The sequence below is a fragment of the Salvia hispanica genome, chromosome 3, assembly GCF_023119035.1.
Source record: "Salvia hispanica cultivar TCC Black 2014 chromosome 3, UniMelb_Shisp_WGS_1.0, whole genome shotgun sequence".
Classification (NCBI taxonomy): domain Eukaryota; kingdom Viridiplantae; phylum Streptophyta; class Magnoliopsida; order Lamiales; family Lamiaceae; genus Salvia; species Salvia hispanica.
Window position 1 is genome coordinate 3,579,029 of NC_062967.1, and position 16,364 is coordinate 3,595,392.

The window sequence follows — 16,364 nt, forward strand, 5'->3', positions numbered from 1 at the left end:
CAAATGCAAAAAAAAAAAAAAAAAACTACATTACTTAATTTAAAAGTGGAACTACATCATACTTAGCTAAAAAAAAACTACATTAAAACTAAAATACTAAAAAAAAGAAAAAACCAAACTAGTCATCTATATTCAACCTCTGGGCCAAATTCTTGATCATATTCTTAGTCCTCTGTCGGGCTTCCAGATAGGTTTCTTGACGAAGGCTGTTTTGGGCGTCAAGTATAAACCTATACTCAACCACCTCGCGGTAACCTCCGAACTCCTCGATCGCCCTGTCCATGAGCTGAACAGATGGAGGAGGCGCAGCCTGCGGGGGGGCCGCTGATCCAGACGCGCCCGCCTTCGCCTTCCCTTTGGCCTGGGCTTTGGCAGCCTTGGTACCAATGGGACGTCTAAAAGTAGACGTAGGCGTGCCGGAACTCCCTTCAGGCTCAGCGTTCAGATCCACATGAGATGGGCCGTTGCTCGTGTAATCGCCAGCGGCGGTGTTCTTCGTCCGCTTCGGAGCCGAAGATCCAACCGGTATCCCTCCGTTGAACTTCCCCTTGTCCTTCAAGATCAGCCAAACATTGTACAACTTGAACTGCCCGAACTGCTGTTGGTACTCGGACAACGACTTGTTGAGGACATCCTCCATGCTCTCACCGCTAGCTCTTCCGTCCTTGTTCCTGTTGTAGATATAGCAGAAGTTGTTGACGTGGACCTTGATCCGATCCCAACACTTGCGCAGCTGAACCTTGGTCCGCTTGAACGCCCACTTCGGTTTCACCTCGTTGTAGCGTTCCTCAATGCGATCCCACATCCTGGCCGAAGTCTGGTTGTTGGAGGCTATCGAATCCTCCGATACATCGACCCAACAATGAGCCACCTTCAGGTACTCATCCAACTCGTAGTCAGTACGCCCTGTTGCGTACTCCTCGTTCGGCTTGTCGTGTGGGAGTGGGACTGGGACCGATGGCGCCTTTTCTTTCCGCGCCATCTTCTTCCTCCCTTTCTTCGGCGGCGGCCGCACAGGGGCAGGAGGTTGCCCACAACTAGGCTCCATATCCTCAACCCGATACTCCTCGGTGCCGAAGAACGGATCGAACTCAGAGTCGGAGACGAAAGTGGATCCTACAGATCCAGGCGTCTCAACCCGGTAGTCTTCGTGGCCGGGCCACCGGGCGCCGCCGCCGCCTCCTCCTCCAAATATCGGCATATCGTCGTCGACATTATTCGGGCTCGGGTATTGACTCGGATCCATTGTTGAAAGTGTGGATATTGAGAGAATATAGAAGAGAGAGTGAAAGGTTTGGTGTGTGAAAAGTGAAGAAAATGGAGTATTTATAGTGGTTTAAATTAGGGTTAAATAATTATAAAAAAAAAATAGGGCTCGGGCTCGGGCTCGGGCGCGCCTCTGCAATGGGCGCCCGAGCTCACGCCCGATCGATCGGGCTCGGGATCGGTCGCGACCGAACTATCGGTCGCGCTCGGGCGTGACCGAGGGCTGCAATGGATGCCCGAGCCCGATCTCGGCCGATCGGGCGCGCGATCGGGCCTCGATTATGGATGCTCTTACAATTAGAAATTACAGAGTTGAGGGATGCTAAAATATTCATTTATTGAAAACAAAGTTATCCAGCTAAGCATTGGTGACCAGATTATCATGCTTAATTTCAACCACATCTCTAAGTTGTTATATTGATTAATCCGAAAGAAATTATACAAATAATGGGACGATGCCCAAAATTAGGTTGATGTAGTACAAACAAATTAAAAAGGCCCAAAAAAATCTGATACACATGAGTGACAGTGCCAAACTTGTTTTGTATGGATTATACATGAGTAGAACAACTTTAACGAGATTGTGGCACTAATTGGGTGTTACGTACATGATCTGTTAATTATACCGGCATAACTAACATAATGCTGGAACTAATTAAATTAAGCAAGAAGCGGGAACACCTAACTAGCAATTCTTATTTTCTTGGGCTATTGGCTCTTAATATCCCAAAACTTTCTAAAAGTTTGTTTTTTCACACGAAATTTAAACTTGACGTATAATATCATAAACTTATATAGTTGTAACATTTTTATGACGGCGACAAAATTCGATTACATTTCACTTACCATCACAGCACGTTGGATATGGTTATAATTGAAAAATGATAGTTATGTGATTACAAAGTCTCTAGCTAGAATGCAGATATGGTTATCTATCTTATTTTAATGTCGTCGGATTTTGTCGCCGGTGATAAAAATGAAACAACTATATGATTTGTGATATTATATGTCAAATTTAAAGTTCATGTGAAAAAACAAACTTTTAGAATGTTTCGTGATATTAGGCGCCAATACTCTTTAAATAAATGCACTATACTAAATTAGGGCTGGACCTCTATGTGCTGCATCTAAGAACGACATAAAATCTGGTGATGATTAAGAAATAAACCTAATCATCCATATGATATAGAATATAATCTCTACACAAATTTATCAACATGAAAAGGATTGTTCAACCTGCTGTTGATGTGCATGGCTTTCGTGTAAGGAGTGAAATATAGAACTGTGTGGCTTTCAGCCTTGATTTTATGCCGCCTTGATTTTATCTTTCAGGTTTCATTCTATACAAGAGTTATAGTATGTTACTCCCTCTGTCCTACGAGAATATGCACTATTTCCTTTTTAGTCCGTCCTATAAAAATATGCACTTTCTAATTTTGAAAAGTTTTTCACTCTAATGAGGTGAGACTTATTCTCCACTGATACTATTTTAATTAATTTTTCTCTCTTTCTCTTTCTTACTTAACCAATTTTACTTGGACTAGGGCCGCGGTCGCAAATCGGCTATCGCGGGGGAGTGAGGTATGCCACAGACCGAATGGGCAAGGTGCATGGAATCGCCTAATCTGGAGTGCCACGTGGCATCGACGGTTTGAAAATTTCATGTTTTTTTTTTCCATTTCTAAATATTTGTAGGATATTATGACACTGAAATGTGAAAACTAAATCTGAATTGTGAACCACATGATATTGGATCATATGACCTTTATCAAATTTATGGTACAAACGGATATGATGGGGTGGGCCTCTTAATTAAGTTGATATTTCAAGGTCATATTCGTAGATATTTTTTCTAGTAAGAATAAACGCGACATACTATTACAATGTACATATCTGAAACACTATTACTACAAGACACCCTCAACTGAATTTATACATCTATAACGACTTATAAATCTTCACAACATTTTAAGTATTATATGCATCTTTTTTAATCTTGAACTATGAAAATTCAATATTTACCGGCCTCATAAATCGACCTAATTAGTAAAATCACAACTTATTAAGGTCGCTTTCACGGACAAAAAGGCCGTGGAAGCCATAGGGCACGCGGCGGGGCAACCTAACGGCAGCCACCGTGGCTAGAGTAGGAGACTTGGCATCCATCACCAAAAATTGCGATTCCCCTTTATTCTCATCATGGACGTAAGTTACCACATATCCGTCGTCCTCGTCCTCGTCCGCATTAGGATTCTCAGGCTCCCGGGCCACAAAAAATGGCTCCCCAGCAAAGCAGCCCGGGCCGAACATCCGGCTCCCCACTATACAATCGCGACGATCCTCCTCCGTCACTGACACGTCCAGCTTCACTATCCCTGATACCTTCGGCATTGGGTCTCCTACGGCAGCGTATACGTATCTGATGTGCCAGAATAAAACAATATTCATTACTATAATTGGGATATTTGGAAAATATCAAATTTATGTCACGGCTTCTATAGTGTTTGTCCAATAATATCTCAATGCTATCCAAACAGTTGAGGCTAATTGATTTACAGTAATTTGTTTTTTCTAAAAAAAAGTTATATTGACAGATATTTTATGAAATTTCTTAATTTGGAAACAATTAAACAAAAATAAATAAATAAAACGTACTTGTTTTTCCTGGCAATGTAAGATGGATTGATGACCCCAAAATCCAAATTTCTGGTGGAGAGAGGGTGGCGTGAAACGGTGCCGTTTTTAAGATTGATTTTGAGCTTCTCGACCGACGCGTGGATGAGATCCAGCCTCTCTAGCGTGTGCTCCACCGAGAGTATGTTCGGCGCCACCACCACGACGGTGTCGCCGCCGTCTTCTTCCCACGCGTTGATCGCGTGGACCGTATTGAACCCCGACACCTCAAACCACCGCATTTCCGACTCATCCGTGGCGTACCTCGGCAGAATTCCGACCCTCGGCACTTTCCTAGGGTTCGCCGCCACCGGAGATCCGCCGGCCACCATCTCCATCGGATTCATCCCGAGCTGAATCTCGTTGAAAATTGCGTATTTCTTCGTGATCGCGAAATCGTGCAGAAAGCTAGGGCTCGTCATGGAGAAAATCGGCACATCCGGCTGCTTCTCGCCGTTCGCGTCGATCCTGAAATAGGTGAGGAACGGTGGCGCCGGACCGTACCGGAACGCGAATGTCTCACCGGTTTCGTGATCTGTTTTCGGATGCGCCGTCATGCTCATGAAAAGCTTCCCGTCGAAATCATGGCGGCCGAGCGTGTGAATTTCGCCGTTTTTGTCGATTTTGACAGAGTAAGGCAGATCCGATTCGCCTAGCGCGTGGAGGCGGTTTCCGATCAGAGCTAGGCTCGTGTTGGCGAGGCCAATGCCGTTAGCCGGATTGAATTGGCCGGAAATTAAGCGCGCCGCCGTGACGGCGCCGCGCGCGGCGGAGGCGGAGAGGCCGTTGAAGCCGGAGAAGACGTTGGGGATGACGGGGAAGCCTCTCTCCCGCTCGATTTTGTATTTGTAGGTCTTGACGTAGCGGCTGCAGAGGGTGGCGCGGCCGTTGGAGATTGTGAGGGCGTGGAGCATGCCGTCGCCGTCGAAGAGGTGGTAGGGCCCGCGGGGCAGGAATTGGGGGTTGGGGCCGTTGCGGATGTAGGCGCCGTCGAGGGAGGGGGGGAGGGCGCCCTCCGCCACGTGGCACTCGGTGGGGGGGAGCTCGTCGACGGGGGCGAAGTTGTCGGAGAGGACGTGGCGCGGGTCGACGGAGGGCTTGACCGGAGGATCGATGAATGCGTTGATGAAACTGTCGGCGGCGTTGAATATGCTTGCCGGGAGAGACGGCGGCGGCTTTCGCGGTGGGGCTCTGCTGTAGGTGGGTGGTGGAGCTTTTTTGATCAGTGGCTGATGCGGCGGGGTTTTGGTGGTGGTGGCGCGTGGCTTGTCCTCGATTTGGACTGATGAGATTTTTGGGAAAGTTGGGGTTTTAGCGGTGGTGGGGTGGCTGTTTTTGGAGTGTGTTGGGAATGTGGGGAGAAAGGATGAAGAGAGAGAGTCCATGGTGGTTATACTTGAAATTAATCTTGTTTTGAACAAGTGATGAGAATGTGTGAATGCCAAAGTGATGAGTATTTATGGTGTGATGAGGAAAATGACAATTCATAAATTGATTCGTTGTTTATGGCGCTAAACATTTCATGTTTGCTAAATATCTATCTTATTGTGTTTTATACTCTATCAACGAGAAGATAATCATGAAATCATGATCAGTTCCAAGTAGTGACTGTCCATGCTCGTAGATAATATTGTGTCATGGTCGTGTTGATGCAAGCACATTTTTGATAAACTATGTTTAAAAAAATCATAAATTTTATTTTGTCGGGGGAATTTTTAAATCGGTAATAATAAATCATGAATCTTTACATTTTTCTCAAATTTTCCATCTATTTGGATTTGCCTCTTGCCGTAATTCAATGAGAATGGATATGAGGCTCGTGGGATTGCCGTGAGAGGGCAAGGATGGCTGGAAGTGAGAGGGCAAGGATGGCTGGAATTATATCTACTTTAACTTCTGAATAAATTCTATGAAAATTAGACTGGTTGTAAAATTTATAACTTTATCATAGATATTTAAAGTTGGAAAAAAAACTACAAGAAAATTACCTAAATTAAAAAATTTCCGGCAGTTTAATGTAAATTATATTTATGCTTGATTTTATCGTATCATTATATATTATGCATTGTGTTACAATCACGACCTGACATACACTTAATTGGATAAAATCACAACTTAATATGCACAAGATTACAAGTCTCCGTGTTATTTTTAAATTTTAAATGCTATGTATTATCCAACCTTTATGCATGTAGCATGATTCGTAGTTGTGATTATAATATGAGTTTGGTGCGGGCCACAAGAATATTGTTCCATAGTTCTTTGTGCGAATGAATTTTGGCTTATAGTATATAATATTCTATTCCAAACTTAATTTGTATGCCATTCTTTATTTCACTATTAAGTTTGTTCCTTTTCTCTCTTTTTTTTTACATAACAAAGCACATTCATGTTAATAAGTGCTTCGTCCAACTAACAAGTGAGATTTTTCAATTATCTAGGGTAATGATAAAATGCAAACTTATATATTGTACAAACTTAAAACTCTTCAACACAGTTTCAATACAATATCAACACAGTGTAAAATTTCAAGATTTTAATGTCAACACAATATCAACACAACATCAATCATTGACTACCGTTGAAATTCTGTTGACATTTTCCTATTAATATTTTTTTATGATCTGTTGACATTTTTCAATAATCCAAATCATAATTTTGAGTTTGTACAATATTTAAAATTTTCATTTGATCACGTCCCCCGTTATCTATATATAGGGTTCATTTTCATTAATGTGAGAAGAATTTTCCTTTTCGCAGTGATATTTTTCGGAAAATATATGTATTAATTTTTTTCTATTTCTCTATTTTTTTTTTTTGAATTCTAATATATTGTGATTTAGTCAAATTTCAAAAATATAAACTAAAGGATACATTATTTCAATATGTTTTATTAGCAGTACTACTTTTATGGAGTAGTGAAGCAACTTTTTATATTTATACATTTTTTTTTCAAAATAAGTCGCTAGTAATAATACGGCCCAAGAAGGAATAAATATCACTTATAATGGGCCATATACGTAAAAAATTATTGATTGTTGATGCACCCTGGATTAACCTAAGTAGATATTTCACTATTTATTTGTGGTCCATTTCGATTCTTCAATTGCGTAAACCACATTTTGCTTTTGGAAACGAGAAAACCACAAATCAAATTAATAAAGGGAAAATGATAATTCGAAGCTCTAAGGCCCACGTACAGGTGGCCATTGATTGTAATGAATGAGGATATTAGTGACAATCTGAGTTTTTGTAACTTCACATGATCACATCTAAAACTAAAAGCAATAATGGCTGGAAGGACCACTCTTTGTATTGCCGATATATGAATATGTGGTTCTCTAATTTTTTTTCGACAACGAATAATAGTTTCTTATTGGAAAATAAAACGAATTAGTATAATAATTATTGCTAAATATCTAAAAAAGAAAACAAAACCAAATACTTCAATTCTCGGGTTTGAGTTTCTTCTAATTAGGGTTTACCGAATTAACTCACCTAAGATTGGTTTGATTTTGACAAATACATATATATAGGTATACTTTTCGTCCAAAAATGAAGATGCACAGATCATATTGCATCCAAATATTTTGCTTCCCTTGAATTGTCACATTTTTCTATTTTTATTCGTCTCAATTTGTCACATTTCACTTTTTATAATTTTTTTATAATGTACCCCATGTTTCACTGATTCATTCTAATGATTATAAAATTAATATATAAAAGTAGGATTCAATTTTTATTAATTTTTTCAACTCGTTTTCTATTATATTTCTTAAAATCCTTATACGGTTAACGTGTGACAAAATTTAAGGGACGAAGGAGTATTTTATACTTGTAGATTGGATTTTTTTAATTAAAAATATTAAATATTTAGAGTAAGGAGCACGTGTCAGTCAGCAGCGGTGGTAGCTCATCAAATATCATGATATCTCATTTTCTGAGCTCACAATGCTACTGAAATTCTATTTTCTTGGATAAATTGGTGACCACAAATCACTGTCGATCTTGCTAGGTTACCCTCAAGTGATGCAGTAGTTGAGTAGATATTAAAAGGAAAACCAAGAATAAGTTGAGTGGATATTAAAAATATTAAAAAATTCGTGAATATGATTTATAGTGAAGGATATAGTAATTTAATATTTTCAGAGATTTTTCTGTGTATTTGAAATAGACAGCAAGAATTAGAATGCGAAGAGAGTGGTCAGGTACATAAGGATGAGATGGGTTGGGCTTGTGACGTTGATTCAAAAATGAGCCCAATTACAAAAAGTATGTTTGGGTTGTTTAAAATGAATAAAAAGAATTTGGGCCCAATCATATAGATGTATCCCTCTCTCTTTTATTTTCTTCATAAATTTATAAATTAATATAATCCCTAAAGGCTTGAATGTAACATAATTTTAAACTTTAGTTGGGTTTGGATATAATAGAAACTATTGCAAGTTTGCGGCCCAAATATAACATTTAAGAGAATGAAAAATTAAGCGATGGCTGAATCAGTGTATTTATTTAAATAATAATGCATAACTATTGTAATAATACACTTGATTTATGGCTATATAAGCGGTTGCAGACTGCAACGTATAAGTACAAAAGAACTATGTAAGCTTTGAATTTTTTAAAAGCAAAAGGATAAAGAACTATGTAAGCTTTGAATTTTAAAGAAGATATACATAAGCAATTCAATTTCAATACAAATTGAAATTGTAATGTAGAGGATGAGCTCATCAATCCCTTTCTCTATCATTTTGTAAATCTTTATTCTTGATGTGTGTTTTCTAAGTTCATTCATAGTACTTCATTTTTGTTGTTTGTAATCTTTGAGAAATTTACAAAACATACACCATTACAACACAATATAATTAGCAATAATAGTACCATCAGTCAAGAATATATAAAGCAAAAGATCAAGGCAATCAACATATTAGGGAATTGTAGTTTTGCATATATAGACATGAACCGTTACAACTAGAAAGATATATTTACAAAACACTGTAGTTTACAAGGAAATGCTATAAAAGACAACAAACACCTCCTACAACTAACCAAGTCATGGAATTGTTAGCCTACCTTTCTGCCCCAACGATTTCCACGACGTCTCAAGCCGCATGAGGTGCAGCTTTTCCACAAACGGCTCCAGGACTTCCGCCTCCTCTTCTGGCGCGAAAGCCATGCAGATGCTGAGCTCTTGGACTGCAGCCTCGTATTCTCTGCACAGGTTAGACGCCAGCGTCGTTTAAGCAGAGGGACGCGCTCAGACAACTGGAGAAAGAAAAAACTGTGTTCTCTTACCTTTTATAGTACAGCAGCATGCCGTGGTCTCTTCTCAAAGACCAGTTGTGCGGCTCAAGGATTAGCAATCTCTCCGAGGCCATGATGGCGAGCCTGCAAGTGAAAAAACCTCAAGTTGAAAATTTTGCTCAAGGCGCCTTACGAAGAGACACAAATACGCACAAAGCTTGCATAGAATTGAAGAAACGCGAAGGCAGAGAGATAAGCTAATGGAAATTTGTATATGATTAAGATAGTAACTGAGGAACAGAAAGATGTTACTAACGACGTTGGCCCTACTAAAGACCACACAAAATCTTACACGAGCACCAAGTATATCATTCGATCACATTGTTGATTCAAATTTGGCACCACAGAGTTACATGAGGTAATAGATAGCTACCTTAGCTCCTGAGGCCGCAACAAAGGCATATCCGAACTACCATCTTGGTTGAGCTTCTCCTCGGATTTAAGAACAGATCTCAGTGGAGAAGTCAACATCAACCCGTGGTTTGTTCTTGAAGCACGCTTCCAGTAAAGCCTCTGCAACATTTGCTACGTTTATTACCATTATGAAAGAATACATCTTCATCATAAAAATTTAGAGAGATTCATTGTGCAGTTAAGTTTCATAAGATGAAGTACTAGTGGTACGAGCTCACAATCAAATTCGCCAAAGCAATCCCAATTATATCTCGGTTTGTTGCAATTTCCAGCCCTAAGAGTGAGTGGCTGTTTATGTCCGAGGCCTTTGATCGAGGGTCCTCCACACACTTCCCGTTGACGACCTCAAACAAGCTGTGTCCCGAAGTTACTTTGAATAGCTCCTGTAAATATCACAAAAGGTTGAAATCAGGCAGCTGAAAGTCGAATCTAAGGACTATCAACGATACGTCTGAGATTCAAGTCATTGAAATAGTGATTGGCATACCTCAGGATTCCCTGTTGGGGGCCATATCAAAAATTCTTCCCCAACTCGAGATCCAACAATGGTCAGATTAAGCCTTCGGCAAACCTCAATATAAATCACACTAAGCAAAATAGCTGTTGAAATTCAATAGTCACAAAATCAGGAAAGATTGTATGGAAATGGAAAAATGCGACAAAATCAGAGAATTGAGAGCATTGGTGGTGAAATAACAATGAAACTGAGTCGAGAATTGATGGAAGTATACCACTGGCACACCCAGAGCTCAAAGCAGAGTGCAAATACGAACACTTTGGATCCACGATTACAGGTGACCTTCTGAAGCCTCTCGACTCAAAAAGAACTTTGTTCACTGCTTCCATAACTTCGGCTAAATGGCATCCTATATCTCGTGAAACTAGCTCAGCTTCAACTTCCTTTGAAATGGCATCCAGCTCCGCCAGCCACGCATTTATATTCTTCTCAGCCATTGGCATAGCATCCACGCTTTCCCACCCTTTGCCGTCACAAAGCAGTGACGTATCCCTCCTTTCATTGTGGGCGGAACACATGTCAATCTCGCGATTGAACGCCAAAAACGCCTCATCCTCAGCCGCAACATAAAGTAGCGCCTACAAAGTACACGGAAGCAACACATGAATTCCACAACTTGGGACTTTACATCACAATCCATTGAGCAACTATGCCACCCAAACATTAGCACGTGTTCAGTTCACAGACGCAGCAGCAATATGGGAATGAAAGACGGGTTCACAGAGTCTCACAAAGCAATCAAATCAAAACTTATCGTTTTGCATCATCAATCAATGGTATAAATTGAAATAAGCATTCATAAACTAAACAAACAGAGCATGGGAGGAGCAAACAAGCTACCTTTGCAAGCGAGATATCTTCGTCTTTAGACTGAAAAGAAATCTCCCTCGTGAATTTATCCCTAGCAGCTTCAAGAACCTGATATCTCACACAAAGATAGATCAATGATCACCCTAATCTAAGCAATTATTCGTATTCGCATATGGTTATCAACAATATGATGAGCAATTAACAAGAGATCATATCCCAACCTCCTTGTAGAAGTTGGCTGCAGACGAATGACGGGACTCTGCCAGCGCAGAAGAAGCGAGAGGCGAAACGCTTAACCTCGTCTTCTTGGCTGCAGCATTTCCAGTAGCCCTCATCTTTTCTTTCCCATTACCACTCCAACATCCACCACGACCATCAAAACTATACCTGATGATCGTAAAGAACAAAGGGATATTGGGCTATGCCAACTACTAGTAGCACAAATGCTTCTCCAATCCATTTACTAAAACTTTTACATAAACAAGTACAATCAAAACATAAACACCAAATTTATCAAATGAGCACAAACAATCTCATCCAAATAAAATTCTCAACTCTACTCAAATAAGGATCAAATTTACCTTCCGCAATCCCCCAAACGCGGCATAAGCAGAGGAGTAGCCATGGAAACACGCAGCATTTTTTCTAAAATTTCCGAGTGAGGTGATGAAAAAAAAGGAATCTTTCAAGCAAAATTTCCACAATAGAGAGGTTTTCTTGAGAATGGAGTGAAAAAGCTCCCAACTTTCAAGAAAACAACAAAAATGGTTGCTGAAATTCGGGCTCAAACGGGAACCAGCTGTTGTAAATGAGAAGCCCCAAAACAGCATAGAATCAGCAAGAATCTTTTTTCAATTTGAAAATTCAAAAATCAAGGTCTCTCTTTTCTGGTGAGGGATGGAAGAGGCCATTTTAATTGAATGACAACTTCCAAAAGAGAAGGAAGAGGAAGACAAAGGTGCTGGTGAGTAGAAGCAACTGCAGCTACATGAATTATAGTGGAAGCTGACACTGCTAGAATTCCAAAGATCCATTCTATTGGAAGCTCTCAATTCTGGCATCAGCAATTTTGATTAATACCCAGCTCTCTCTCCCCCTCTATATGAATGTAAGGAGAAGGAGAGGAATAATATATGAAAATGTATAATCGGAGAAGGGCCCTCCTCTCTATTTATTCAGTTACGGAAATAATTGATTTTTACAGTTTCTATTTCTTAACATTAATTGCGAATTTAATTTATGGAAATCAAGAAATGATATTTTGGGTGAAATATAAGATGCCCCAAAAATAAAGTGTGGCAAAAATTTATGAGTTAGGTGGGAAATTTAGGATATATTCTTTACATAGCAATTCTATGTTTTTGGGGTGAATCAGAGATGAATATGCTTTGATACGAGACAAAAAGACTCATTATATAGTAAAGTTACTTTTTAGGTATTTTAAAATATATTTACCATAACCACGGAGCAATTAAATAAATGGGGATCATAGACAAATTGGCATGTCCCAACCATTTAAATAAGTTGACATGTTAAAAAATGAAGCAAGAGAAAGACTTGGTGAGAAATGACATCAGTGTGTTCTCTACTCTCTAGGGAGAGTCTAGAGTAGAGGATAAGGTAGTGCTTGCACCAAGAGAAAAAGTTGAGATTGGACTAATATAAAGTCTATTTCGAATTTCATTATTTTTGGGTTTGTAAAGTTGGAATTTTGTGAATAGTTGGATGGTCTAGTTTTGTATCTACTATTATTTTCATATAATGCAAAGAAGCTGGAGGCATTATTTTAATGTGCGCTGAGTATGACTGTATGAGAGAGAATGAGATAATTATATAGCTTTATCCAATTGCTATCGATGGAGATGATAATATTTTCTTGATTGGATCAAGAATTTCGATGCATTATTCATTATTTATGGGGGGGGCGAGGGGTCTCCCCTATGACGTTTGCTTGTACCAAACCATTATCACCAATTTAAAATGTTATTGAATGATTGGATTGGGTATATATGGTTATGGTATATTTGGGATTTTATTCGAGAAGTTCTATATATACTAGTACGTGTTATGATTTGAGAAATGTACAATGTATTTTGGTTATGTTACTTGCCTAGAGGAAAGGTGCCAGTGTACATACGATAAAAATTACAGATTTATATTAAAAAGAAAAAAAATGAAAAAGAGTTGTTTTGGGATTGTCTTGTTGGATATATGTTGTAAAATTACAACTTTATTATCTTCCTTCGTTCATTCCAGTGTTATAAAAATCAGTTTGGACCGGCCAGTCGGACCGGTTCAGCTGCGAACCGGTGACTTCTCCGGTCCGATTCACCATATAAAACCAGTGGAGCATTGAACCGTTTTGGACCGGGTGAATCGGCCGGTTGGACCGGGAACCGGTCAAACCGGTTACCAAATTTTTTTATTTTTAAAAATGAATTAGAACTCAATTTTTAAAAAAATTTAACTAAACTTTCATTTCATATTAACCCATACTTGTATCGGGCCTATGAATTTATAAAAGCTAGCTTAAAAAATCATTTGTGTCTTTCTTTTATAGAATATTCCACGAGATTGTTCTTTCATTTTTCAATGTGGGATGAAAAGCTTGTTTTATAGTCATTTTTTACAATCTTTTGCCTTTACTTTTTCAATGTGGGATATAGTTTGTTTTGTTAATATGTACTACTTCATATTATATCAACTATCAACTATATACTAATTGTATATTTATAATTAAAAGCTATACACATATTTTATATCATAACTAAAATTAAAAAATCTTAATTAACTTTCAAATAAAGTTTTAATTACTAATGCTTAGATTGAAAATAAAATAACAAGAATATATAATGGGAGAAGTGTTCATAACATGAAAATTAATACATAGTAGACGTGGCCACGGTTCGTAAAACCGCCGGTTCCGGTTCATGACATGCTTGAACCGTAACCGGCCCGGCTATGACGGTTCCGGTTCCGGTTTAACCGGCGGTCATGGCGGTTCCGGTTCCGGTTAATAACCGCCGGTTTTTCGCCGGTTCCGGTTCATCCGGGCCGGTTCCGGTTCGGTTCCGGTTTGTTTTTTTTTTTTTAAATCTTATAGTTATTACTTCTAAATTCTATAGTACAATCCAAAGAGAAATTGATAACGATAAAGAATTGCAATTTTATTGATTTGAAACTTTGAATGTAAATTTCTACAATACAATTACAAGTTACAACTTACAAGTTACAAAATACAACAATACAAGTATACAACTATACACTTGAATTTAAAATATAGATACAAAATTACAATTTACAAAAAATATATTAAAAGTAAAGTTGAAACAATTAGAAAAGAAAAAGAAAAAAAAGGAAAAGGAAAAGGACTTGAGCTCAACTTAAATTTAAATTTTGAAATTCAAATTTTAAAAACGGTCGGAACCGCCGGTTTTTGGTCAGAAACCGACAGTTTTCTGACGGAACCGCCGGTTCGTGTCAGAAAACCGCCGGTTTCTGACCAAAAACCGGCGATTTCGACACCTTTTCAGGTCTACGCTGCAACCCTACGCCCTACGCCTGCAACCCTACCCCCGAACCGTCGGAAACCGATGGTTTTGTGTCAGAAACCGCTGGTTTTCCGACACGAACCGCCGGTTTCTGACCGAAAACCGGCGGTTAACCGTCCTTTTTCGACCCTACCCCTGCAACCCTACGAACCTACCGGCGATGACCATTTATTTTCGGTTAACCGGCGAACCGACGGTTCCAAACCGGCGGTTAACCGCCGGTTACGGTTTTGAATTTTGTTGAACCGTAACCGAACCGTATGTCGAACCGTAACCGGATTTCGAACCGGAACCGTCGTCCGGTTCCGAACCGCCGGTTCAAAACCGGCGGTTAACCGGTGGGCCGGTTTGGTTTGGCCATGTCTAATACATAGTATAATAAACGTATGAATATGTATTTTTACATTACTAGTATTACTCGTTAAGAATTGGTATATATATGCTTTATCTATACTTATATATCTATATATTATTTAAAATTAAATTATATTGTGCATTAATGCTTGTTTATTTACATGTTTTGAAACCAAGTGTTTTATAATAAATATGTATTTAATTATATACTCATCATATATATAAATGATACAGTAAAACGGTTCGACCGATGGTTCGACCGATTGGACCAGTTGAACTGTGAATCAGTAGCTTCGCCGGTTCGCTCGCCGGTCCGGTTTTTAAATTATTGGTTCATTCACTTCAAGCTTCGTATCATTTTCATCCAGTAACTTCCTTAAAATTATATTTTGGATCGATCATTGAAAAGATAAATATGAATGGTTGCCATTTACTCAAAACAATGCCACATTGAGAGCAAATTCACATGCTCTTAATTACTTTTAGCCGATGGGATAAAAATTAAAGCAACACGTATGAAATTGACTTTATTTGCAACCGATCGAATTTATTATTGGATTTTGTTACATTAATTGTAACGAGACACCAAACACCTGTCCTCACACTTGGCTTAAAGATGCTTTATTTATGTTCATCTGCCTTGATATGAAATGCAAACCTGTATTCCTCAAATTATAAATAGCTTAATTTGCTATTAATTTTAATTTTAATTTTAATAAATATTTAGTAAATCGTATTTAAAATAAAGAAAGCTCACATGAAAAATGAGACTAAAAATGAAAACAATACTCCTATTACTTTCTAATGTGTATGTGTAATGATTTAGTGGAGTACAAGAATGAGATTCACGTCCAACAATGATAAAATGAGATAGGAGTATTATTTTGTGAACAGAGGCATATTTTGCGAAGAGAGAATACGTCTTGTTACTCTGGGGATTTTATAATTAGTTGTACCAATTTAAATATATAATCATGATGAATATGCCTAACTAAATACCTTAATATCAAGAACAATGGATGCTGACTCAGCCAACATCATCAATTAAAATTTGGGGCCAGTTTCTAGCTATATTTAATTTTCTAGCAGTAGCTAACTGATGGTGTCACGCATATAGACTCATACATAAAAATAAATGGTGGAAACTAGATAATTAATTGTTTATATTTTTCTTAGAAATTGAAGTGGTCAAAGACTCTAAACTGTGGGTCTTTTTTTTTTCATTGTACATATGTAGCTGAACAAACATTAGGTTTTGAAACATTATCTCTTAGGTCGATGTTTGCAACTTGCAGGTTTCACATAATCATCAGTACACATAAGTTGTGTTCGGTTTGTAAGATTAAATGATATCAAAATACAATCTAAAATTGAGTTATGAGATTATTTTAATCATAGAAATTAACTATAACTAATTATCCCATGGTTATTTATCTAGAATTGAGTTATATAATTGAATCTTACGAACCAAACAC

The 16,364-nt window shown here is 38.4% G+C and overlaps 2 protein-coding genes across 2 annotated transcripts; both read right to left on the reverse strand.

The window, feature by feature from the left end:
- Positions 1-3,186: 3,186 nt before the first annotated feature.
- LOC125214447 (probable carotenoid cleavage dioxygenase 4, chloroplastic) lies at positions 3,187-5,355 on the reverse strand. The gene is made up of 2 exons (XM_048115476.1): positions 3,922-5,355; positions 3,187-3,685 (listed from the first exon to the last, which is right to left on the reverse strand). Exons 1-2 carry the CDS (start codon positions 5,322-5,324, stop codon positions 3,319-3,321), a joined length of 1,770 nt encoding a protein of 589 aa, XP_047971433.1. The 5' UTR covers positions 5,325-5,355; the 3' UTR covers positions 3,187-3,318.
- A 3,511-nt stretch (positions 5,356-8,866) lies between these two features.
- Positions 8,867-12,110, reverse strand: LOC125212349. The gene is made up of 9 exons (XM_048112489.1): positions 11,566-12,110; positions 11,206-11,371; positions 11,015-11,092; positions 10,389-10,752; positions 10,145-10,257; positions 9,876-10,040; positions 9,617-9,756; positions 9,235-9,327; positions 8,867-9,152 (listed from the first exon to the last, which is right to left on the reverse strand). Exons 1-9 carry the CDS (start codon positions 11,622-11,624, stop codon positions 8,993-8,995), a joined length of 1,338 nt encoding a protein of 445 aa, XP_047968446.1. The 5' UTR covers positions 11,625-12,110; the 3' UTR covers positions 8,867-8,992.
- Between the last annotated feature and the right edge of the window lie 4,254 nt (positions 12,111-16,364).